Source organism: Nelumbo nucifera, chromosome 2 (assembly GCF_055504915.1).
Source record: "Nelumbo nucifera cultivar China Antique chromosome 2, China Antique-T2T, whole genome shotgun sequence".
Taxonomy (NCBI): Eukaryota; Viridiplantae; Streptophyta; class Magnoliopsida; order Proteales; family Nelumbonaceae; genus Nelumbo; species Nelumbo nucifera.
Window position 1 is genome coordinate 28,307,696 of NC_142650.1, and position 27,827 is coordinate 28,335,522.

Sequence of the window (27,827 nt, forward strand, 5' to 3'; positions counted from 1 at the left end):
TGAACAGAAACTCTACGTTTTGGGCTGTTCTGTAATTGCTTTACATTTTGGGTGTACATTGGTTGCATTCGGGAGTTAAGATTGTTTAGCTCCTTTGCTTTGTAATTTTCAATACTTTAATAAAATAAAATAAAATCCACTGTTATTGATCAAAAAAAATCTTGCTTCTCTAATCAAAATGTCCAAGGTTTCAGGTCATTGTTTCTGAGACAGGGTTAGGCTTGTTGGGCTACTCTTAGGAGTGGGTTAATGGATCTTTTTTTTAAGGTCTATGCTTTGGGTATGAGTTTTACAAGTCGGGCTGCTTTGTACATCAGAGGCTAATAGGCCTTCTTTTGGAGTTGGAGGCTAGGACGTATTTAATTTTCTAATCTTGTCCCCCCTCCTATGAAAACACAGTGTAATTTCTTCCTTTATGTCACGGGTACAATAACACGATCTTTGTCCTATATTTTCTTTCTTGGATCCCAGATATCTTAAATTACTAACCTAGTTAATCTGTTTATTCAGTTTTTGCATATTACAATTTATTCTTCAAGTAAACCTCTTATCTTCCTTGTGGAGACTGCAACAGATTGATCTATTATTTAGGCAGTTCCGCATTCCTTTTTCTTTTTGATTTTTGACAGTTCAGCATAACTTATCCAAGTAACTTTATGTTAGATTTTGTCCAATCCAAAGGGGTTGTCTTCAGTGTTTTGATTGTCATAATCAATGATCAGTTGACCACATAACCAGATGCACTCAAGCTGCATTCCCTACTCTATGACCTTCATATGAAATCTCTTCACTGTACAATAAGGATGATTTTCAAATGATAGACATTTTGGATCATGGCAATCCAAGTGGTGTACCAATAATCAGAATTTGATGACCATGCATGTATTCACAGGTATGGGACATTAGGCAAAAGTTACAGAGGTTAAAAGCATAGAAATCAACAAAGATGTGTCTTAGCACAGTTGTTGATTGCTCAAATATCTTCAAGTACAAAGTCAAATGAAATGGAATTATTTTTTCTTTGGCGAGAGCCTAATAAACTAGAATATCATAAACAAAAATCAACAGTTGAAAAATAGTTACTGGTAAAAAAACCTACTCTCTAATATCCCTTTTTTAGATGAAGATGCTTTGCAAGCACGCAATTGCCGAGAAATTGTTTCCTCCACCGCATTTAGCATTGAAAGACATTTCTCATCTCCCTCTCCTTTCAAAGGTAAGCCATAAGCCATTGTAAAGAGATCCTCTTCCTACATAAGAGACAAGCAAGGCCAAAATTTGCATTTAGCAACCTAATCCTCATCAACTTTGCCTAGAAATAAAAAAGTTGGAAAATAAATCAAGAAAAATAATGTACCACATGGGTATGGATCCAAATAAAAGAAAAAGCAATTTTTAACCAGGAATATTTTGGTGGAAGAGGATTCTAGGATGATGGTTAACGGTTTAGTTCAGAGCAACTCAGGAACATAGAGGCACAGAGACAGAAACTTATTAAGAGATATAAGAAGAACACTAAGTAATGCCAAGAGTACAGATATACTGGATTCCAAGAGAAAGGAACAACCTGGCAGATTCTTTAGCTAAAAAGGGGGCAAACAGGGGAGATTATTAAGGGTGATCTGTGGGAGGTTTTTTGAGGAATTTCATGAAGAAGGAGAAATCTCACCTGGAACAAATGCAACCTTCATTGTCTTGATACCCAAAAGAAAAGATGCAAAAACCACAAAGGATTTCAGGCCCATTAGTCTTGTAGGAAGCTTATATAAAATTATTGCTAAAGTCCTAGCAAAGAGACTGAAGACTTTGATAGATCCTAGGCAGATAGCCCACCATCAGATTACCAGGCTCATACTGTTCAGGAAACTCAGGCCCACACAGGTCGTGAAGTCCATGCAGCACCAGTAGTGGCCCATGCAAAGCCTTACAACCCTCCCCTGCATTATGTTTAAAATGCAAACCAGTCCTCAAAAATAGGTGTAAACTTGAAAAATTAGAGAGAAAAAGGAGGAAGAAAAGTAAGAGCAGCAGTACAAGAGAAGAAGACGAAGAAAAGAGGAGGAAGAAGGAGAAAAGGTTTGAATAATCCTTCCCTTTCTTCTCTAATCCCTTTTACTAAAAATTAACATTAAAATAATTACAAGTATGCCCTTAAGTGGGCAGCCAGCTAGGCAGTAACATAAAGAGATCAAACAAAAAGAAATAGCAGGCCCATTAGCTAACAGGAAAATAGAAAAAAAATATTACAAGAGAAGATACTAGGACCCATTCGGCCCAGTCTCTTTACACTCCCCCTCAAGCTGAGCATAGATGTCAATCATGCCCAGCTTGCTTATATAGTGTGTCATTTTCCCTCTCGGAACTCCCTTGGTCAAGATATCAGCCAATTGTTCGTCTGATGTGTGAATGGCAAACAAACTTCTCCTAAGGAAACTCTTTCCCTTATAAAATGTCCATCAGCCTCAATGTGCTTAGTTCTGTCATGTTGAACGGGATTATGTGCAATATTGATAGCTACTTGGTTGTCACAGTAGAGCATCATTGGCTTCTCATAGTCAACCCCCAATTCTTCTAAAAGGGATCGTAGCCACAGTAATTCTGACACACCATGTGCCATTTCCCTGTATTCTGCTTCAGATGAGGATCTAGCAACTACAGACTGTTTCTTACTCTTCCATGACACGATGTTCCCAGCGACCAGAGCACAATAACCTAAGGTGGATCTCCTATCATCAATACATCCTGCCCAATCAGCAACAGTGAAAGCTTCCAGCTTCATGTGTCCATGTTTGGAAAATAGAATACCTTTCCCTGGAGTACCTTTCAAGTAACACAAAACCCTTTCTGCAAAAGCTAAATGAGTATTGTAGAGAACACTGATGTGGGCCCCACTGTGTTCGTAGGACAATATGTGTAATTATTTGTTTCAGTCATGGTAGTGTCAGTTGGTGGTCAGTTTGTTATTTCAGTTGTTATTTGTTTCAGCTTTTTATTTGCTTTATTTGTCATGTAAGTACTAAGGGCAGATCTGTCATTTCCCTATGTACTGAACATAACCTATAAATACTAAGAGAGTGGTGGCGGCAGATCATTCTGAATCTGTCCCTTCTTTCAACCTTTGTTTCTCCAGTTCTTCTCCTCTCTTTTCTCCCTTTCTCTTCTTTTCTTCTATTTTTCCTAATCTGAAATCTATTAGGGTTCAAGGCTGATTGTAGTCTTGATCGCCTACTTGGTATCAGAGCCTATCTGTCTAGGGTTTCTCATGTGAATCTAGTCCAGCCAACCACATGAGAACCATCAAGGGCTGGAAGTTTATGAAGAAGTATACGTTGGCTGATTCTTGGAGGTTACCAGAAGAGGTTCGCAGCTGTTGAAGACTTGCCACGGCTTGCAGAGTGTTGGTAATCAGGAAGAATCAAAGAAGGCTAGGGTTCAGGCAACCTTGGAAGGTAGCGAACAGCATTCTCTGGGTAAGTCTTATTTATTTTCTAGAGACTGCTATCAGTTAAGATAGGTTGGACCTATCTAGAAGGAGCGGCCGAACTGTTTTAGGGTTTTTCTCTTAGTTCTAGGGTTTGATATTAACCTTGCGGCAAACCTTTCTGTTGGGCCGAACTCTTGTTATCCTCTTGGAAAGTGCTTGTTTTAGGGTTTTCTCCCAAAGGTGATCAGTTTTAGGGTTTCACATTGACCCTACGACAAAACCTAACTGTACGGACTGCTTGAAAGTGCAGCTGAGCACTTATTTCAGACCTACGATTGAAACCCTAATTCTGTTCCAGCATCTCAGATTGCTCTCTAAGCTGGTTTCAGACCTGTATTTTGGTTTCGAGCTCTTTTAGGGGGTGAAAACTTGTACGAACTGCTTGGCACTGTGATTGTCGATTGGTTTCAGATCAGATTTATACTTGTTTCATGCATATACCGTGATTACAGATTGGTTTCAGATCAGACCTGCATTGATTCCATACTGATTTTTTATTGTGATCGACTGTCCAAGTGTTGTTTTCTGTTGTAGTGACCCTAACAGTTCGTACCTACTGGTTCTTGACCAAAGATGGAGTTTAAAAATCAGGGAGAAGGTAGTCTTGGGAACAGCAATTATGGTAGTATATCTGAAACTGAGTTTCAGATTACAACTATGGGATTTGACGGGTCAAACTACTTGGAATGGGCCCAATCAGCCATGATGGCTATTGGGGGAAGGGGAAAACTGGGCTACCTCTTGGGAGATGTGAAAGAACCTTCCAAGGAGGACCCGATGTACACCAAGTGGGTTCAAGAAAACTACTTGGTTATGGCATGGCTGTGTAATTCTATGCAGCCACATATCAGCCGAAATTACTTGTGGGCCAAAACAGCCAAGGAGATATGGGATGTTATGAAAGAAACATATTCCCAACCCCTTAATGTTGCCAGAGCCTATGAACTGAAGTGTGAAGTGAATAGTCTTAAAAAAGGAGAGAAACCAGTTTCTGTTTACTTCTCTACCTTGAAATCCCTGTGGCATGAGATTGATCACCTAGAGACCCTTGAGTGGGAGAGTTCCAGAGATGCACAGACTCATAGAAAGCAAGTCGAGACAAATAGGGTGTTTGAATTTCTGGCTGGCCTGAATTCAGAATATGACATCGTGCGGCAACAGATACTGACCAGAGATAGTGTGACCCTCTCTCAAGCATACTCCCTGGTGCATAGTGAAGAGACCAGGCGGAAAGTCATGATGCAACCTCAGCCTCTTTCCCCAGCCCTGACAGCTGTTAAACCTAAGTCAGGGGGTGATCCAGAAAGGGACAGGAAGAAGGAAGATAAACGGGACCTGGTATGTGAACATTGCAAGAAACCCAAGCACACAAAAGATACTTGTTGGAAGTTGCATCCTCATTTGGTCCCAGCAAGACTGAGAAATAAGAAGGGTAATGTTCATGTGGCTGTGAATACTAATTCAGCATCCTCGTCAGGCACAAAAGGCACACACCTAGAGACCTTAGTTGCAGTTCGGGCTGCCCTAATACAGTTGGAAAAGGAAGTTGGAAGTTCAGCTCAGCCATCTCAGTCACCAATGGCCCCTGCCACATCGGCCTTTGCACATTTAGGTACTCGAGCCTCAGCTTACCATGCTTCAGCTCCAGGTAATACTGAACACTGTTGGGTTCAGTATCTCTTGAAGACAAAGTTATGTTCCAATGGTTGGTTGGAAAGCTCCTATATCTCTGCCTCACTCGGCCAGATATCAGTTATGCAGTTAATGTTGTCATCCAGTACATGCATTCCCCTAGAACTACTCATCTTCTTGCGGCAGAGAGAATATTAGCATACTTGAAGAGATGCCCGGGTAGAGGTATACTGTTCAAGAACAATAATCACATGAAGGTGGAGGTCTATACAGATGTTGATTGGGCTAGGAGTGCTGATGACAGGAGGTCTACCTCTGGATATTGTGCCCTTGTGGGAGGTAACCTTGTCTCTTGGAGAAGTAAGAAGCAGAGTGTTGTTTCCCGCTCTAGTGCTGAAGCTGAGTACAAGTCAATGGCTAACGGAGTGGCTGAAATCCTATGGCTGAGATCACTACTTGAAGAGTTGGGTGTTGATTATGAGAAGCCCTTGATGTTGTATTGTGATAATCAGGCGGCTATTAATATAGCCCACAATCCGGTGCAACATGACAGAACTAAACACATTGAAGTTGATCGACATTTTGTGCGAGAGAGGGTCTCATCACAAGAAGTGTGTCTCCCGTATATCAAATCCAACATGCAGCTCGTAGATATCTTCACCAAGGCAGCACCAAGGAAGAAGTTAGAGGCAAACCTATCCAAGTTGGGATTGATAAATATCTATTCACAACTTGAGGGGGAGTGTAGAGAACACTGATGTGGGCCCCACAGCTGTGGTCCCCACTATGTTCGTAGGACAGTATGTGTAATTATTTGTTTCAGTCATGGTAGTGTCAGTTGGTGGTCAGTTTGTTATTTCAGTTGTTATTTGTTTCAGCTTTTTATTTGCTTTATTTGTCATGTAAGTACTAAGGGCAGATCTATCCTTTCCCTATGTACTGAACATAACCTATAAATACTAAGAGAGTGGCGGCGGCAGATCATTCTGAATCTGTCCCTTCTTTCAACCTTTGTTTCTCCAGTTCTTCTCCTCTCTTTTCTCCCTTTCTCTTCTTTTCTACTTTTCTTAATCTGAAATCTATTAGGGTTCAAGGCTGATTGTAGTCTTGATCGCCTACTAGTATCTCTGGGAGAATGCATAAATTGACTAATAACACTTACTGCATAGGAAATGTCCGGCCGAGTCATGCAAAGATATAACAACTTCCCAAGCAGTCTCTGAAACACCCCCTTATCAGATAAAAGGTCACCATCTGTAGCAGAAAGCTTATGATTGGGATCAATAGGAGTGGAGATTGGTTTAGCTCCAAGTTTACCAATCTCAGCAAGGAGGTCAAGGACATATTTATGCTGAGAAATGAAGATACCATCCTTAGATCTAGCAACTTCAATGCCCAAAAAATACAGAAGATCTCCCAAATCCATGATCTCAAATTCAGAGTTAAGAAATCTTTTGAATTTACTGACCTCTTGAGTGTCATTACCCGTGACCACAATATCATCAACATAAACTATCAAAAAGGTCACCAGAGAGCCATTTCTCTTCAAGAACAGGGTATGATCAGATTGAGTTTGTGTGTAACCAAAGGAGACAAGAGCAGCCCTGAACCTCTCAAACCAAGCCCGAGGAAACTGTTTGAGACCATAAATAGATTTCTGCAATTTACACACCTTGCCTTGCATTTCCTTCATATACACCCCTGGAGGCAAAGACATATAGACCTCTTCATGTAGGTCTCCATTCAAGAAGGCATTTTTAACATCAAACTGGTGTAGGGGCCAATCAAAAGTAGCAGCTAGAGATAACAAAACCCAGACTGAGGTCATCTTAGCTACAGGAGCAAATGTCTCAAGATAGTCAATACCATACATTTGAGTGTAGCCTTTAGCAACCAGCCTAGCCTTAAACCTCTCAATAGATCCATCAGAGTGATATTTAATGGTAAACACCCATTTACAACTCACTGATTCCTTCCCTTCAGGCAAGTCAACAATATCCCAGGTATGATTCTTAATGCAAAGCATCCAGTTCAGCCATCATAGCATCTCTCCGTTCAGGTTTAGATAAGGCTTCTAGTACGGACCTGGGTATCACATGGGAAGAAACAGAAGCAAGAAAATAGTAGTAGGAAGGAGAGAGAATGTTGTAAGACAGGTGTTTGGAGATACAATGGGTTGTACACTTCCGCTTGCCCTTGCGGAGAGCAATAGGAAGGTCAAGGTCTGGGAAAGATGTAGATAGGTCAAAGGAAGGCTGACCTGTTACCTCAGTAATGATGAGAGGAACAAGAGGCTCTTCTGTAGGAGTGGAAACAACTTGCCCATGTCTGAATTTGTGCCCTTGGTACCACCTTTGGGGAACAGGATGAGGAGGAATTATAGGAGAATGAGGTGGAGGAGGAGGAGGAACAGGAATATTGGAGGTAGGTCTAGTGTGAGAAGTGGACACCTCATGAGAGGACTCAAGAGGAATGGGAAGAGAAACAACTAGAGACATAGCAAAGGGTTCTTCAGACTTCTCCCCCCTCAGGAGAAATACTAAAGAAATGAGTCAACTCAACAAATGTGACATCCCGAGATACAAAGCGGGTGCCACTAACTGGATCAAAAAAAGCAATATCCCTTCTGTGTGGAGGCATATCCCAGAAAAACACATTTACGAGCCTTAGGTTCAAATTTGTGCCTTTGATAGCTGTGAACATGCACATAGCAAGTGCACCCAAAAACACGGAGAGGAAGAGAAAAAAGATCCTCATCCGGGAAGAAAAGGCTAAAGGGGGTTTTGAAGTTAAGAACCCGGGAGGGCATACGGTTGATCAAAAAGGTAGCAGTAAGAACAGCATCTCTCCAAAATTTTATAGGAATATGGGATGCAAACAGGAGGGATCTGGCAACTTCAACCACATGTCGGTTCTTCCTTTCCGCCACTCCGTTCTGTTGTGGAGTGTAGGAACAAGAACTTTGATGAATAACCCCAAAAGTTTCAAGATAGGTGCAGAGGGTTTTCTCAAAATACTCCTTAGCATTATCAGAACGGAATATTTTGATCCGAGTGTTAAACTGGGTGAGGATGAGTTCATGAAATGTTTGCACAATAGTTGGTATTTCATCCCTGGATTTCATGAGATAAATCCAAGTGTAACGAGAGTAATCATTAATAAAAAGGATAAAGTACCTGTAACCCCCCATAGTTGGCAAATGATATGGCCCCCACACATCAGAGTGAACAATATGAAAAGGAGAAATAGATCTTTTATTGCTTACTGAATAAGAATGTCTACAATGCTTTGCAAGTTTACACGACTCACAATGAAGACTCGATAAAGACACTCCCTTAAACATATTTGGAAACAAATGACTCAAAGCAGAAAAAGACAAATGACCAAACCGAAAGTGACATAACAAGACACTGTCAATAGACTCTAACAAGACTGACTCTAAGACAACTCCATGAGGTGGTCCAAAAGCTCTATCCGGAGTATCCAGCAAGTATATTCCGTTCGCCTCATGGCCACTCCCAATCATCCTCTGAGATTGCAGGTCCTGAAAAACACAATGAGTGGGAAAAAAGGTTATGCTACAATTAATGGATTTAGTTAAGCTGCTAACTAAATAAAGGGACATGAAGGAGAGAGGATAAATAAAGGGTGTCAAAAGTCTTTATATCCCCTTTACCAGAAATGGGAGCAAGAGACCCATCAACAAGGGATATTTTCTCTTTACCAAACAGAAGGTGGTATGAGCAGAAGAGATTAGACAGGCTGGTCATATGGTCTGATGCACCGGAATCAATAATCCAAGGGATTTTATGATTACCTAAAATTGAAGTATGATTTGCAGAAGCACGAATACCTGAGTGAGCAAATGCAGATGATGATGATGATGTGTTGTTGGAAGAGTGAGATGAAGAAACAGTAGCTTCCAAGTGACTTAGCAGCCTCCCATACTTTTCAAAATCCGCCTTCATTGCTGCTAACTGCTCAATGGTTGATTTTTCTTCACTCTCCTTATTTCCTCTTTCAGGTACTATAGCAACATTAGTTGCCTTAGGCTTTCCTACCTGACTGCCCTTCTTAGAACTGTTGTTATTCTTAAACCTATCAGGATGAAGCTTCCAGCAAGTGTCCTTTGTATGCCTTGGCTTCTTGCAATATTCACATATCTGCTCCTTTTTCTCAGTAGGACCCTTTGGCCAGGATATTTTGCTTAATGATGTCAAACTCATGGTTGAGTCCAGTAAGAAATTCAAACACCCTATTTCTCTCCACCAACTTCCTATACATTTCAGCATCATTCTTACTCTCCCATACAACTGTCTCCATAACATCAATTTCTTGCCATAGGGATTTCAATATAGAATAGTAGATTGCTACACTCTTCTCCCCCTGTCTTAGGTTCTTCACGTCACTTTTCAACTTGTAGACTCTAGCTACATTCAACTTCTGTGAATAGGTCTCAGTAACACTGTCCCATATCTCCTTAGTGAAGACATCCAGAGATAATGCTGACTTGTATGAGGTTGCATAGAGTTGACCAACCATCCAATGACTGTATAGTTCTCCTGCATCCATTTCTCAAATTCAGGGTCTGTCTCTTCGGGTTTCACTTTACTACCTGTGATACCCGAGTTTTCCTCTACTACAGACATAAATTCTTATAGACTGTGCCCAAGCAAGATAATTTGTCCCATCTAGCTTGATTGTGGTCACACCAGTCAAAACGGAATCTACCGAGCCAAGGCCGGATACCGGCACTTGCTTGAACTCACTTCCGTATGGCTCCATTAATCAAACGAAAATCAAAGAACCAGAAATTTGGTCTATATAAACTTACTTGAAGTCAAACCAGAACCCAGATGCTTGAAAACTAGGGTTTTACTCCATCCAACTGTTGGGGAGGAAGGGAGAAGATGCAGTCGCTCCTACCAGAGCTTCCCAATCTCTTCCAAACCTGAACCGCCCTCCTTTAGGAGTCAAAAGACACCTCCCAAGCACAGAGCACCACACCCAAAGCTTCACCTTTACCTGTACCTTCGAAAATCTCTAGTCGGCTAGGGTTTTGGGCAGCAATAGAACAACCACTTCTTGGCAATATCCAGCCAGATTTAAACTCTCCAAACCCTCTACCAACTAGGCCAGAGATCCTCTGAGCTATAGAGAACCTATCTCTCCATACACTCTCTTAATCTAAGGGTGTATGGGAAAAGAGGAAGAAGAAAAGAAGGAAGAAAGGAACTTGCTCTGATACCAAGATGTAAACCAGTCCTCAAAAATAGGTGCAAACTTGAAAAATTAGAGAGAAAAAGGAGGAAGAAAAGTAAGAACAGCATTACAAGAGAAGAAGATGGAGAAAAGAGGAGGAAGAAGGAGAAAAGGTTCGAATAATCCTTCCCTTTCTTCTCTAATCCCTTTTACTAAAAATTAATGTTAATATAATTACAAGTATGCCCTTAAGTGGGCGGCCAGCTAGGCAATAACATAAAGAGATCAAACAAAAAGAAATAACAAGCCCATTACCTAACAGGAAAATAGAAAAAAATATTATTACAAGAGAAGATACTAGGACCCATTCGGCCCAGTCTCTTTACAGTTTACAACCGCAGGCCACGTCATGACCACCCACATGCATAGCTCGTGGTAATGATGAGTCGATAAGTAAGAAAGCCTATATAAGGCCTATGGGCAGAACGGAATGGAAAGAAAATCATAACCAACATATTCTTCTCCCTCTTTCTCTTCTTCTCTTCTCTCTTAATTCTGTTTCTTTTCTAGAGGAAGGAGCTCCCTCAAAGAAGCTCTGTCGACCAAGAGTCTATCAGACTTGTCTACCCCTAGTGATCTCCCAGTTCCAAAGAGCCTTTGTTGATGGAAGGCAAATTGTGCATCAAATTTTGGTGGCAAATGAGTGTGTGGAAGAAAAGAGAAAGAAAGGAGAAAAGGGTTTGATTTGCAAATTAAACCTGTAAAAAAGCCTATGACTTGGTGGATTGGGGCTTCCTTCTTGGTGTGCTAGAAGCGATTGGATGGGGAGAAAAATGGACAAATTGGATCAGAGGATGTATCAGTTCAGTACATTTCTCAATCATGATAAATGGGGTTGCTAGAGACTTTTTCCCAGCCAAAAGAGGTTTGAGACAAGGAGACCCTATATCCCCCCGTCTTGTTTACTATAATTGTAGAAATCCTAAGCAGAATGATCATCAAGGCTAAGTTGGGGAGGAGAGGTCTGACAGATAAGAAAAAGGAAAGGTGGGTATGGGTGATTACCAAATTTTACAAAAATGGAATTAAGAGGAGAGATGGACGAACAGAAGAGGATCATGTCGGGAGTCAAGCTTCTTCTATAGATGAAGGTGAGGGTCGATGTGCTTAGGCTGAAAGAAATACAGCGGTGGTTTGTATCACACCGGAAAATGGAGTTCCTGAGTCGGCACTCAAAGAAACAGGGAACGATTTGGGTTCAGTAGAACTACTAGCCTCTAAGGAGATTATCCCCGGCGAGAGTGGGGGGTTGGAAGAGGGGGCTGAGGAAGTTGGGGAAGGAGGTACTAACATCTTTGCGGAATCTGAGATTGGGGAAGCGCAGGAGGAAAAGGATCAAGAGAAGATGAAGACAACGTTGGTGATCAGGGTGATCAGGATGAGAACCACGTTGAAGACGCTTTTCATTTTAAGGAGGTGAAGGTTGGAAGGTTGGGTGTTGACTTGGGTCGAAGAAGCAAGAGTGAAGAGAAAAATGAGTTGTTCAACGGAGTGAATGGCAAGAAATCATGCAGCCTAAGAAACTCTAATGTAGTGCATGTGACGAAAATCTTCTCAAGGTTGAAGCTTGGTCTGGCAGGGGCAGGACCCACAAAAAACTACAAATGGTTTTACAAGAGAAGGAAAAGAGGCAATTTGTCTCCTGGAGATGAGTCTAAAGGAACGACGATGAAGGTGCGGTCACTGGATTCTCATTCGGACAAGGATGATCAAGTCAACAAGGAGGGTGGTGAGGGTCCAGATTCTAGTACAAGCATGAAGGTGCAAAGTAATGAGTTTAAGGGTATTGCTTCAAGCGGTGTGACTCTCCAACAGTTAGTAGACAGAGAGGTGACGATCGGAAAAAGTTTGGGTCTCTGTTTTTTGGGTGGTGAAGAATTTACTAGGAGGGCCTTCGAGGAGTTTGAAAGGAGAAAAAGAGAAGAGAAGTTAAAGAAGAAAGCTTTGGTGAAAGGAGGCAAAGTTTGGGACGAGGAATTTTTAGATCAGGAGGATAAAATTGTGGATGAAGATTGAGCCTCTCCGCCAGGTTTTTTTCCAAGGTTTTTAGCTCAAGTCTGGTTTAATTCGAGTCTTTGGTATGTAAGTTGCCTGTCATAGAAAGATTTTGGAAGAAATTGGCTATGTGGAAAAGGAATTATATCTCTTTAAGGGGTAAAATAACCTTAATCAAATCCACATTAGCAAACCTGCCCATTTACTATCACTCCACCTTTAGGATCCCAGTCAAAATAGCTAAGCGACTTGAAAAAATTATGAGGAACTTCCTTTGGGAGTCAGAGGATAAATTGATAAAAGAAAGGATCACTTGATAAAATGAGAGCAGGTATGTAAATCAAAGGAACAGGGTGATTTAGGTATCAAGAATTTGACAAAGAGGAATACAGCTCTGCTAGGGAAGTGGCTTTGGAGATTCCCCTTAGAAGGAGATAGGTAGTAGCACAAGGTCAATGAAAGCAGAAAGCATACATGGCTTAGAGGAGAATGGTTGGGATGCAAAGTTGGACTCACACCTCTTCAAGATCCCCTTGGAAAGCAATAATTTAGGTACTTTCTTCCGTTCTTAATCCCATCCGTTTTGATGTGGGTGTAGGAATAAAATCCATTTCTAGGAGGACCTCTGGGTTGGTGATATGCCCCTTTGCCAATAATTTCCAACTCTTTACACCCTTTCAGACTATAAATTCAAACCTGTCTCCAAATTTGGTGCAACATCCCAAAATGGGATTAATTGGGATTTTGGGTTCAGGAGAGGGTTCAGGGCTCTAAATGTGATTCATTCATCTCTTTGCTTGTGTCTTTGGAGATTGTGTTCTTAAACTAAAATCCACCTGATGTTAGGGTATGGACCCCCTCCCCCTAATGGCTATTTCTCTTGTACTTCCTTCTTTAACCTCTTAATCAACTCCACTTCCAAAGGGTTGGCCTTCCCAATGAAAGAAATTTGGTGTAAACCCATCCCACCCAAAGTTCAAGCTCTGTGTTGGGAAGTATTCCTTGGTAAGGTTAACACCTATGACATCCTACAGAAAAGGAGGCCCTATTCTTGCCTATCTCCTCACATGTGTGTATTCTTTATAAGGTTTGTGGAGAATCCATTTCTCACTTATTAATCTCCTGTCCTCTTGTGTCTTGTATTTGGGAATATTTTTGTTCTCTATTTGGTTGCAAATGGGTCCCTCCACAAGAAGTGGTAAGTTTATTCAACCCCAATTTCCTAAGGCTCAAAAAAAGAGAGGAAAGATCATGTGGAGGATAGTAAGAGTTGTTGTGGACCTTGTGGTGTGGACAATTTGGGAAGACAGAAATTGCTGAATAACTTAGTTTATTTTAAGTTTAGTGCCGCAAGGGCACCTTTGTAATTTCCCTTTTCTTTTTTTCTGTATGGTCGCCCTAGTACAAATACTAAATAAACTGGCGCCGCCAGTTGACTTTTTGCCTCTCTCAATTCTGTTTCTCTTTTCTCTCTTCTCTCTTCTCCTTCTTCTCTTACTCTCTATTCTGGAATCATACCATCTCAGCACCAAGAAAACATGGTATCAGAGCAGCAGATCCAATCTTAGGACCAGGACGGCGCTTCTTTCCTTTTTTGTCTATTGGTGATCGAATCAAAGAACAAGATCTCTGGTGGACATGTGAGGAAGCTCACTGCAAGATAGTTCTTTTCTCTTCGTCGTGAGCCCACAAATTATCAGGGGGGAGAAAAAATCGAATGTTGTGAGTCAGTTTCAAATGCTGTGAGTTTTCTTTATTTTTCTTCCTCAGTTTTGTGGATCGAACTGATCCTTTTGTACCCAGATGAGTGGGTTATGTGGGTCTAATGGCCTGCGGCTGGTGTGAGAGTGTCTTCTCTCAATGTATGTGGATCAAGTGATCCTTCTTATGCCCTGAAAGGTGTTATTTCTTCAAGACTGCAGATCTGTAACTGCTGTGACAACAGTTTATTTACTTCTTCTATTCATATTGAACCTAAGTTACTGTGTGAAAGCCGATTTATTGCTAGAGGGAATGGTCAGACTTGTTTCTTTGATATACCTTACACATCTGAAATGGTGTGTGATCAGTCTAGAATGGTTCAGTAGGGCCGAAATCTGAGAACAGTAATGGTGTGTGACCAGCTTTGATTTCTTTGTGTGAGAATAAGCTTTCTTGTGTCCAGAAGTGTGGCTGAACTGAGACTGCAACCTGTTTTTTGACTGTACTGTGAGTCTGAACTGAACTGAAAACTTGTTCTCTAGCTGGATTGTGACTGATCAGATTCAGCTTCTATGTCTTCTGAAGATTCTGGTATGTCTGGTGTTACCTCTAGTCAGAGTGGGATGAGCGGAGGTTTTGATATGAGTTTTCCCATGGCTGTGATTCCCTTTGATAGCCTCAATTACCTAGAATGGTCAAGGGGAATCAAGCTCTACATAACTGCAAGGGGAAAAGCGGGGTATATCTATGGCAGAATCAGAGAACCCCAGTCTAGTGGTGTGGAACATAATAAGTGGGACTAGGAAAACAGCATGGTGATGTCATGGCTGTTATTGTCTATGCTGCCACAAGTGAGAAAGACCTTCATGTGGGCAGAAACAGCTCATGAGATATGGGAGCAAGCACAGTTTACATACTCCGAACGACATTATGCTAAAATATATCAATTGCAGGCTGCCTCCTCAACTTGTAAACAAGGGGAGAGGAGTCTCTCCGCCTACTATTCAGACCTGACTTCTGTTTGGAAGGAACTAGATCACTATCAGAATATAGACTGAAAATGTGATGCAGATGCCAAAGCATACAAGTCTCTAGTTTCCCAGCAACAAGTGTTTGCCTTTCTCTTAGGGCTGAATCCCACATATGAATCTATCAGGGTTCAGATATTGGGGGGTAAAGACCTCCCATCAGTACAAGAAGTATATGCTCTAATACAGTCAGAAGAGAGCAGACGGAATGTGATGAATAATCTTGAGGGAGAGCATGTTGCCTTAGCAGCTAAAGGGAGTGTTGCTACAGGAGGTGGAAATTCCTTCAAGAAGAGTGACTTCCAGAAGAAAGTTGATGACAAAGATAAGCTATGGTGTACACACTGTCAGAAGTCTAGGCATACTCGGGAGACATGTTGGGAGCTTCATGGGAAGCCAAAGTGGGCTCAGGAAATGAGTAAAAAGCCAGATCAAAATAAGAAGCCAGGACAGCAAGGTCAGAGGAAGTTTAATGCAGCAAATTTAGCCTCTCAAGAGCCTCAATCATCTACCACTACTATGAGTCCTTCCGGGACTGATCTGAGGGAAGATATCATTAATTCTTTCTGTGACCATTTGGAGTTGTATGGGAGGGCAATCCGCCAGATGGATTCTACTTCTCCATCCTCGACTTCCTTTGCATCTACATCAAGTAACGGTAATTCTGCCACAGCTTTTCATATGTCCTCTCATCCCTCAGACTCCCCTTGGATAATAGATTCTGGAGCCTCGAACCATATGATGGGTAAGTCCAATTGTTTTCAATCTTATCATCTATTATTTGGTCGGGACAAGGTGAGACTTGTTGTTGGTTCTTTCTCCACCATAGCTGGTCAATGAACCATCTCCCTTCCTCTTTCTCCACCATAAATTTATCAACTGCTCAGTAACCGTTTTTCCTTCCTCTTGTATGATACAGGATTTGGCCTCGGGGAAGACGATTGGTAGAGGTCGTATGGTAGATGGTCTTTACATATTGGAGAATAAAGCTTGTCTTGCGGCTATTGAGTCTAAGAGTCGAGTCCTTTTATGGCACAGTCGTTTGGGTCATTTATCTTTTTGAGTCATTGAAAATTTTGTTACCATATTTATTTAAATCAGTGTCAGTATCGGATTTCACATGTCAAACTTGTCAGTTGAGCAAACAATGTAGAAATCACTTTACTTCAAGAAATAATAAATCTGATTTTCCTTTCCATATTATTTATTCTGATGTCTAGGGCCTTGTTACTTTAACATCCGAGTCTGGCTATAAATATTTCATTACACTTATTGATGACTACTCCAGATATACATGGGTGTACCCTATGCGGTCCAGAGATGAAGTACCAAAAATCATTAAAGATTTCCAACGCTTGATATTCACTCAGTTTCAAACGGAAATCCAAATTTTCCAATCAAACAATGCCAAAGAATATTCCCATAGTGATCTCACGGAGTTTTTTGCTTCATGCAGATCCATACACCGTAGTTCTTGCGCTAGAACCCCCCAGCAAAATGGTGTTGCTAAAAGAAAGAATTGTCATCTCCTTGAAGTTGCTCGCGGTTTACTTATACACATGAATGTTCCTAAATGCTTCTAGTTGGATGTTGGGTTGTGTGTTGCCTATCTCATCAACCGTATGCCATCTCACTTGTTAGGGTACAAGGCCCCCCATCAGCTTCTTTTTGCCAAGGCTCCCCTCTTCTCTATTCCTATCAGTGTGTTTGGTTGTCGTTGTTTCATCCAGGACCTTTCTCCTACTCGTGGAAAACTTGATCCTCGTACCATTCCTTGTGTCTTCTTGGGTTATCCTTCTTCCCAAAAGGGTTATCGATGCTTTGACCCCGTTTCCAAGAAGTACTATGTCTCTATGGATGTGTCTTTCTTTGAAAGTGATCCTTTTTTCCCGATTTCTCCTCAGGGGGAGTGTAGGTGGAGGAGAAACCAGTTCAGGTTCAGGTTCTCCCTCCTTTGTCTGACCCTCCTCCATTTCGTGTTTTTTGTCGTCGCAAGAGCCAGCTAAATTCAAGAGCTATGGAGCAACTTGAAACTGTACCGCCAACATCATCAGATTCACTGGGGACAGATCATATCCAACCAGGTACTATCATTCCTATTGATGTTCCTGATCCTCTTGCCATAGATATTCCATCTAGTGATGACCTTGACATTCCCATTACGAAAAGGAAGGGAGTTAGGTCTTGTACCACCAAGTATCCCTATCCCTATTACCCATTTTGTTACCTATGAGAACATCTCACCCTCCTTTTGTGCTTTCATTTTTTCCATTGACAGTGTCCCTATCCCTAAAAATGTGGCAAAAGCTCTCTTAGTACCTGAATGGACAGATGCAATGAAAGAAGAGATAAATGCCCTACATAAAAATGGTACGTGGGAATTAGTGGATCTTCCTGAGGGTAAGGAACCGGTAGGGTGCAAGTGGGTGTTCACAGTGAAGCATAAGGCTGATGGCACGATAGAAAGGTACAAGGCTAGATTGGTGGCAAAAGGGATTATCCAGGTATATGGTATAGATTATGTAGAGACTTTTGCCCCAGTAGCCAAGATGAACTCAATTAAGTCTTTTTCTCTGGTTCTCCCTTGCGGCAAATCTTGATTGGGATCTTCATCAACTAGACATTAAAAACGCCTTCCTGAACGGAGACCTTGAGAAAGAGGTGTACATGGTCCAACCTCCTGGCTTTATTGCCCTAGGCAAAGAGCAGAAAGCGTGCAGACTAAAGAAGTCTTTGTATGGTCTAAAGCAATCACCGAGAGCCTAGTTCAGCAAGTTTCATCTGGCTATACAGTAGATTAGCTACAAACAATGTCAGACTAACCATACTCTATTTGTGAAAAGAGGGGAAGGAAAGATTACAGCCTTGATAGTGTATGTTGATGACATAGTGATCACAGGTGACTGGAAGGTTGAAATTCAAAGACTAAAAGATTTCTTAGCCACTCAATTTGAGGTGAAGAATCTAGGTCCCCTTCATTATTTCCTTGAAATTGAAGTGGCCCGCTCTCAAAAGGGGATCATCATTTCTCAAAGGAAATACATCCTAGATTTGTTACAAGATATAGGAAAACCAAGGGTTAAGCCAATCGACTCTCCCATTGATCCAAATCATAGACTGGGTGACTGTTGTGGTGAAGTTGTCAAGATGTAAAACAATTCCAAAGACTTGTGGGGAGGCTCCTGTATTTATCCATGACTAGGCCAGACATTGCTTATGCAGTAGGTGTTCTTAGTCAATTCATGCCATGGTTTCAAATGTCACCAACTGTCGCTAATGTCGCCCAACATATGTCGATGTCGAGGCTCACCGACATGAAAGTGGATGGTAATATAAAAATTACATTATATCGGTCGACATTTCCTATATTTCGGAAATGTCGACCAAATCGGTCCAAATAACCAAAAAAAAATACAGTTTTTCCTATTATGTCGACAGGATGTCGACTAATGTACATTAAAAATATAATATATTAGTATATTATATTAATATAATATAGTATATTAATATAGATTATTCCATTAATAATTTCTATTTAATATTTCAAATAAAATATTTATAAAAAGAATTAACAAAATATAAAAACAAAAGAATAAATTAATTACTTTATAATATAAAACATAAAATATTTTTCAAGTAATAAAATATTAACTAGTTAGTATTTTTTAAAATATTTATTAAAATCAGAAAATGTTTATTGAATTTTATAATAAACCATATTCTACATTTAATATAAAAAATCAGAATAAATTTAATAAATTTTATACTTAATCATAATTTATTATAAATTTAGTATTAAAAATCATAATAAATTCATTAAGCTTTATAAGAAATCAGAATTTATCATAATCTTAATACTACAAAAAGGAGAATCAGTTTATTAAATTTATAATAAAACATAATGTATTATAACTTTAATATTTAAAAAATCAGAATAAATGTATTTCTATCTACTAGTGTGAAATAAATATATTAGAATTTATAATAAATCAGAATTAAAAATAAGAAAAGAAAATATCAGATAACCTTGTAAAAACATCAAAATGCATAAGAAATCAGTAAATCGTCATTTACTAATTTGTTATTGATCTTGGTTTCTTAGCTTTATATAATGGTTGTGAATAAGATAATAGTCTAGAAATATGTATTAATGCTTCTTTTATCATTTTGCAAAATATCTTTGCATATTTCCACATATTTCATAATATTTCCACAATGTCTCTAATTTTTACAATATTTCCCCTCGACATTTCCGACATATGTCCTATATTTTGGTAAGCGACATTTCTATCGACATCGACATTTTAAACCTTGGTTCATGCATGCTCCTAAGATCACACACTTAGAGGCAGCAGAAAGAATACTCAGATACCTAAAGAGGTTTCCTGGAACTGGTTTATTATACCAGAAGAATGGTCATTTGAAGATTGAAGTATATACAGATGTTGATTGGACTGGATCAATTGATGACAGAAAGTCTACAAGTGGGTATTGTTCCTTTGTGGGAGGAAACCTAGTCACATGGAGAAGCAAAAAACAAAATGTGGTGGCTAGGTCTAGTGCAGAAGCTGAATATAGAGCAATGTCCCATGGGGTGGCTGAAGACATGTGGATAAAGAATTTGTTGAACGAACTGGGTTTTCCTGTTGATGGCCCTATGTCCTTGTATTGTGATAACAAAGCTTCCATCAATATTGCAGCCAACCCAGTTCCTCATGATAGAACTAAGCATATAGAGGTTGACAAACACTTCATTAAAGAGAAAATTGTTAATGGGGAAGTGTGCACCCCATATGTGAGTTCCAAAGAGCAACTGGCAGATATATTTACAAAAGGCTTACATCACTTGTGGCACGATGATTTATGTGACAAGTTGGGCATGATTGACATCTACGTCCCAACTTGAGGAGGAGTGTTGAATAACTTAATTTATTTTTTAAGTTTAGTGCCGCAAGGGCACCTTTGTAATTTCCCTTTTCTTTTTTTCTATATGGTCGCCCTAGTATAAATACTAAATAAACTGGCACCGCCAGTTGACATTTTGCCTCTCTCAATTCTGTTTCTCTTTTCTCTTTTCTCTCTTCTCTCTTCTCTCTTCCCCTTCTTCTCTTCTCTCTATTCTGGAACCATACCATCTCAACACCAAGAAAACAGAAATAATAGAATTTTCAATGAAAAGAGCAGATTAAAAGAAGAACTATTTGAAGCTATCCTACTCCGAGCTGCACATTAGGTAAAAACTTTGGAGGCTTACAGAATCTTTTCAACCAATGATATTATCAGATCCTGGCCTGGAGTTGCACAAGCTGGATGCCACCCTGAAGAGGTAAGACAGGATTGGAAGCCACCAACTGAAAGTAATCTAAAACTGAACTTTGATGATAGCTCCTTGGGTAACCCAGGAAGAGCTGGTATTGAGGGAGTGATTAGAAACCACCAAGGCCTGGTGGTTGTGATGTATTCAGGTCCAGCAGGAATAGAAGATTCAGTCATCGCAGAAACCATAGCGCTGCTACAACTTACAAGGGTTGAGATTAGCACAAACAGCATGGCCTCAGAAATTTGAAAGTTGAAGGTGATTCACAGTTAGTAATTCATTGGGCAAAGCACCTCAAAGAAGAACCATGGAAATACAGACATGCATTTATGGAGATTGATGTGATTGCTAAGAATTTGAATACAAGCTTCAGCTGGGTGAGAGGAACTGCAAACGGGGTAGCAGATACATTATCTAAACAGGGAGTAAATAGGCAAAGTATTTTCCGGGCATACTTGTAAATGGGTACTGATGGGTTTTGGATTTTGCCAACAGTTGTATTAAGTTTAAATCTTTAGTTATAAATGAAATCCTTTTGCTAATCAAAAAAAGGGGGGAAAACAGGGCAAGAATGTTCTGGGGATATCAACTGAACATTGTAGAGTGAAGGGTGTATGGGGGATAGCAGTTGCTACCAGGGCACATAATATTTTATTATTGTAATTTCATCATTCTTCTATTCTTTTAATGAAGTTACGGTTAACTATAAAAAAGAAACATTTTTTAACCAGGAAAACTGGCCCTTCTAGTGAAGAAAGCAAGATCATCATGCCACAAGAGCATAATCCCAATCCAATTTACTGAACTATAAATCATTCTATGAAATTGCAGGTTTGGACTGGGCCCAAGGGCTCACCTTTAGGCTGTGTTTGGTTTGAAAAAAAGGTAGGGAAATGAAGGGAAAGGTAGGGAAACCTATACAAGGTTTGTACAGGTTTCCCTACCTTTTCTTTCAACCCAAACACAGCCTTATGGAATCCTTAACCTGCAGCCATCAATCCCTAATTTCCCTCAATAAGAAGTGCAGTTGTTCCAATGCTAAACCAACAAAGGGATGCCAAAATTAACAAAATGCAAAAATAATATTAATTGTTCCATGATATTATGATTAGTTAGTACATGAACCAGCAGAAGTTATATAAGCTTTAGTTAAGTAAGGAAAGTTTGTTTAAGAAAAATAAAACCAAGAACTTTCTACATCATGATATGGACTATGGGTTGGAAAGATATTACTAGAAGGCCTTACTTCATGGGTACGTGCATCTGATACCACTGAAATTACAGCAGCACATGTTGCACGCATAATTCTGCAATAAGAATGTAATAAGGCATGTGGCGATGTTCGATCAAGCCTCAAAAGATATATGCAAGAAAACACAGTTTGAGCCAATGAATGACCCTTGTGCCATGTCGCCTGCCATATAAAATGAATTTAAGATAGAGGAACTTCAAGAAATAGGTAAGAACAATCACAGAAGAATATTACTAATAATACCTCACAAGCTAAAAAGTGATCCATGATATCAATAGTGCACTGAACATCAACTGTCCTATCAAAACTAAGAGGAATTGGTGCAGCACCATCCTCAATAGCTTCCTCAATAGAATGATATCCAGAATGTTCAATACCAGAATCCATCTTTGGGTCCATTATCTAACAAGTTATGCAAAAGAATTAGACAAGAATAGCAATAAAAAAATTAAAATATATATAATAAAAGAAACATGGAATTCTTTTTGAAGTAAGCAGTTAACCTTCATCATAGATGACAATATGAACTATGAAGCTATACAAACCTTTAACAATCATGATACTTGGCATTACTAGTAAACAACCTGTTACAAGCTTAAACGGATGCAAGTGGAGAAATAGACTTGAAATGGATCTATCAAGTCGCAGAGGATACTCATGAATATAAAGGGTTAGTGTCACGTTATTCAAATATGGACTATTCAGGCATCATGTAAATATGGTATCACATAGACATATTAAGCATCATAACCACAACTACAAAAGAATTCCTAATTTCAAGGGAAATATCCCCAATAAAATTCCCTAACAACACAAATATCAGAATCAGAAGCTACCTATCTCAAATATAAATTGAAACTTTCCCTAGCTGCCCAATTAAAAACCTAAAGTTACCAATTTTTTTTCCATCACTAAAAAAAAGAATCTAGTGACAAATCCTTCTTGAATCATAGAATTATCCTATCAAAGGAAGCTATATTATCTTAGTAAGGCTCCTTAAAGTCCCCAAAAAGAAGCAGCCACATTTTTTCTAACCTGGGAGCAACAGGAATCCCCTATAGAAGAAAATGTCTAACAAATATACCCCAAAAAAAAATAAAAAGATTTGCCATTGGGTTTTTTTTCAGTAACAGAAACATTTCATTAATTATCTTGAAGAAAGTTACAATCCAGTCCCACAGAGTGGCCCCAAATTTTTAAGTTACATCACAGCCCAGAATAGTTATTCCCTGTTGACCCCTTGCTTGGCTAACAGTCCACCAAGCTATTTGCAGATCTATTGACCCATGAAAAAGTGGCAACCACTTTTCTAGCAATGAATCTGATTTCCCTTATCACTTGCCTATGAGACCACACCCCTTGATTTCCAGTTTGCTTCCATGAGATCACCAGCTTGGAATCTCCTTCTACCTCCACCTGTCTGAGTCCCAGTTGCTTAACTAATCTCATACCATACAGCAACACCATAATTTCTGCATACAGAGAGTCTCCAGCCCCTAAGGGTCCCAAGAACAAAGCCATAACCGCACCATCCCTGATTGCTCCTCCAAATCCAGAGGGCCTTGGATTCCCTTGAGAGCTTCCATCAAAGTTGAACTTCACCCTATTATTGCTTGGGGGCCTCCAAATTACTAATACATGGTTTGACGGTGATGACAGCGCTGCAATTGCTCCCTAACCCCTTAGGATGTCATCCACCCTGTACTCCTTGAAGATCTTCATTGTTTTTACCCAATACACAACTTTCAAGCTAATATTTTCTATGATTGCCTCCTTGGTTCTTCTGAGTTCTTTGAAGATTCTGTTGTTCCTCTCCTTCCAAATAGTCCAAAGTATTGCAGCTCGAGTGGCTGCCCACATAATTCTAGGCTGCCATTGGAGAAAATTTTCACCCCCAAGCGTTGTTCTTCATCTCCTTCTGATCTTTGTGGTTTTGGACGCACTTATTTAGTCCGCAATCTGCCTAGGTGCTTTGCTTCACAAAATGTGCATGGTACACCCTTTCTCATATAAATTGCACTTCTCTGTCCAAGATACGACTAGTCTCAAGACTCTTACTTCCAAATGCCATCACCCTACCAGTTCGGTCTCTAAAAACACCTCATATAGCTGCTGGCCCTAGGTTACTCAAGGAGCTTCCGTCGAAACTCAGCTTTCACTTTAGAGGATTGTGCCACTTCAACCCATTTCCTTATTATATTGTTCACTAAGAGAGAGTGAAAATATTCTAGTGTTTTCACCCAAGGTGCCACCTTGATTTTTATATTCTCGAGGATTTCATCCATATACCTTCTTTTCTCATTGGATGCTCTCTCATTCCTCTCTTCCCATACAGTCCACACCACTACTGCCCTAATCCCCCCCCCCCTAATCCTCCCTCTCTATTTTGGTTGCCTTAGGAAACTCGAGATGTAAATCAGTCCTCTAAAACTGATGTAAACTTACAAAAATTAGAGAGAAAAGAGAAAGAAAAGAAGAGAACAGCAGCACAAAAGAAAGAAGATGGAGAAAAGAAGAGGAAAAAGAAGAAGAGTTCGAATGTCACTTCCCTCCCTTCTCTAATCCTTTTACTAAACTTCAATCTTAGCATAATTATAAATATACCCTTAAGTGGGCGGCCAACTAGGCAGTAACATAAAGAAAACTAGCAAAAAGAAATAACAGGCCCATTAAGATGCCCATTAAGATAGGCCCATTAGCTAACAGATAAATAAAAAACATACTACAAGAAAAGATACTAGGGCCCATTCGGCCCAGTCTCTTTACACTCCCCCTCAAGCTGAGCATAGATGTCAATCATGCCCAGCTTGCTTATATAGTGTGCCAGCTTCCCTCTCAAAACTCCCTTGGTCAAAATATCAGCCAACTGTTCTTCTAAGGTGATGAACGGCAAACAAACTTCTCCTGAGGAAACTCTTTCTTGTATAAAATGTCTATCAACCTCAATGTGCTTAGTTCTATCATGTTGAACAGGATTATGTGCAATATTGATAGTTGCTTGGTTGTCACAATAGAGCATCATTGGTCTCTCATAGTCAACTCCCAATTCTTCTAAAAGGGATCGTAGCCACAATAATTCTGACACACCATGTGCCATTGCCTTGTATTCTACTTTAGCAGAGGATCTGGAAACTACAGATTGTTTCTTACTCCTCCATGAAACAATGTTCCCTGCCACCAAAGCACAATAACCCAAGGTGGATCTCCTATCATCAATACATCCTGCCCAATCAACATCAGTGTATGCTTCCAGCCTCTGTAGTAGCTAAATGAGTATTTCTAGGAGAATGCATAAATTGACTAATAACACTCATTGCATGGGAAATGTCTGGCCAAGTCATGCAGAGATAATAACAACTTCCCAAGCAGTCTCTTACACTCCCCTATTGGATAAAAGTTCACCATTTGTAGCAGAAAGCTTATGATTGGGATCAATAAGAGTGGAGGTTGGTTTAGCACCAAGTTTACCAGTCTCAACAAGGAGGTCAATGACATATTTGCACTGAGAAATGAAGATACCATCCTTAGATCTAGCAACTTCAATGCCCAAAAAATATCGGAGATCTCCTAAGTCCTTGGTCTCAAATTCAGAGTTAAGAAATCTTTTGAGTTTACTGACCTCTTGGGTATCATTACCCATGACCACAATATCACCAACATAAACTATCAGAAAGGTCACCAGAGAGCCACTTCTTTTCAAGAACAAGGTATTGATCAGATTGAATTTGTGTGTAACCAAATGAGACAAGAGCAGCCCTGGACCTCTCAAACCAAGCCCGAGGAGACTATTTGAGACCATAAATGGATTTAGTAGTCGCTCAAGATTGAACAGACACTTAAAAGGAGAAAAAAAAAATAAGGAGAAAAGAGAGAGAGAGAGATTTTGATAAAAGAGAGTTGGGTTGATATGTTTAAACAGCCGCCCCCCTCTTAAATTTATATTCATAGTATCATACTTGTAAAAGGACTAAATTGCTTACATGGCAAGATAAGATAAGATAAAGCTGAAAAAAGACTAATCCTAATCTTATAAAAGACTAGTCTTAATCTTATAAAAGACTAGTCCTAATCTTATCATAAAGAACTAATCCTAATCATAACTTATTGCTGGCATACGAACAGTGGGACCACCTTAGTGGGGTCCACATTAGTGTTCTCTACACTCCCCCTCAAGTTGAGAATAGATCTTTGTCATTCCCAACTTACATAGATCTGCTTCTAACTTCTTCCTTGAAACCGCATTGGTGAGAAGGTCTGCCAGCTGCATGTTAGAGATGATGTATGGAAGACATACTTTTTGAGATGTAACCCTTTCTCTGATAAAATGTCGATCCACTTCAATATGCTTAGTCTTGTCGTGTTGTATCGGATTATGGACTATATTGATGGCAGCTTGATTATCACAGTACAACATCAAGGGTTTCTCATAAACAATACCTAACTCCTCAAATAATGATCTCAACCATAGGACCTCAGCTACACCATTTGCCATGGACCTATATTCAGTTTCAGCACTGGAACGAGAAACAACATTTTGTTTCTTACTCCTCCAAGAGACAAGGTTACCTCCTACAAAAGCGCAATATCCAGAGGTAGATCTTCGATTATCAACACACCCAGCCCAATCAGCATCTGTGAAAACTTCTATCTTCATGTGATCATTATTCTTGAATAAAATGCCTCTGCCTGGGCACCTCTTCAAATATGCTAGTATCCTCTCAACTACAAGGAGGTGAGTAGTCCTAGGAGAGTGCATATACTGACTAACCACACTGACTGCATAACTGATGTCGGGTCGAGTGAGACAAAGATAGAGAAGTTTTCCATGTAACCGTTGGAACATAGCTTTATCTTTAAGGGGTTCTCCACCCTCTGCACTGATCTTGTGATTTTGTTCAATGGGTGTGTCAGCAGGCTTAACACCCAACTTTCTTGTTTCTTCCAACAGGTCGAGAACATACTTTCTTTGAGAAACAAAAATCCCATGCTTGGATCTGGCTACCTCAATGCCCAAGAAGTATGGTAGTTCTCCCAAATCTTTTACCTCAAACTCTTGATGAAGGAGTTGCTTAAAGGAACTCAATCTCAGTATTATCATTTCATGTTACTACAATATCATCCACATATATAGCAAGCAAGGTTAAGGAAGAATCCACTCTCTTAATAAACAAGGTGCGGTCTGACTGGGCCTGTACATATCCGAACCTTTCAATGACTTGTCTAAATCTATCAAACCAAGCTCTGGGGGACTGTTTTAATCCATACAAGCTTTATTCAACCGACAAACCTTCTTTCCTGTCTCTGTACCATAAAATCCAAGAGGCAACTACATATAAACCTCTTCTTGCAAGTCTCCGTTGAGGAAGGCATTTTTAACATCCATCTGATACAACGGCCAAGAGTAACTAGCTACAAGAGATAATAAGACTCTGATAGCGGCCATCTTTGCTACTGGTGCAAAAGTTTCCAAGTAGTCAATACCATATGTCTGAGTAAATCCTTTTGCAATTAACCGGGCCTTATACCTTTCAATAGAACCATCAGCATTATGTTTCATAGTGAATACCCATCTACGTCCAACCGGTTTCTTACCTTTAGGCTGATCAACTATCTCCCAAGTATTGTTTCTGATAAGGGCATCCATTTCTGCTTTTATTGCATCTTTCCATTCTGGTACTTCCAATGCTACTTGTATTGTTCTAGGAATGGGAACATCGGCAATGGATGCGAGAAAAGACTTATAGGAGGGAAACAAATGATCGTAGGACAAGAACTGAGAAATGTTGTGAGTTGTAGATGTAGTGCAACGACGCTTGCCCTCACGAATTGCTATGGGAAGATCAAGATCATCTAATGAAGGTGAAGGCTCCATGGTGGGATGTCTTTCATCTGTAGTATCTACGGTACCTGGATCTGGCTCTGTAGAAGGAACTGGGGCTACTGTGGTACTAGGATCTGGATCTACAGAGGAGACTGGGACTGGCCTGCACTGTTGATGTCCGAAATCAACCTGTCTCCATCGTTTATGATAGACTCTCACATCGCTGCATCTCTGACAGCCCTCCCCATTACACCCCTCTTCACTTAATGGGATAGGTAAAGGAATTTCTGACAAATTAACCCCATCCTTATTACTCTCCCTCTGAGGAGAAACCC

The 27,827-nt window shown here is 40.0% G+C and overlaps 1 protein-coding gene across 2 annotated transcripts in view; it reads right to left on the bottom strand.

Moving 5' to 3' along the window:
* MAK10 (MAK10 homolog) overlaps positions 1-27,827 on the bottom strand; it is a 61,394-nt gene that overhangs the window by 21,990 nt on the left and 11,577 nt on the right. For both annotated transcript variants that reach the window (XM_010243284.3, XM_088898640.1), the window contains exons 3-5: positions 21,915-22,073; positions 21,666-21,833; positions 1,100-1,250 (exon numbers count right to left, since the gene is read on the bottom strand). In XM_010243284.3, coding sequence (XP_010241586.1) covers positions 1,100-1,250; positions 21,666-21,833; positions 21,915-22,073 — 478 coding nt within the window. The remainder of the gene's footprint in view (positions 1-1,099; positions 1,251-21,665; positions 21,834-21,914; positions 22,074-27,827) is intronic.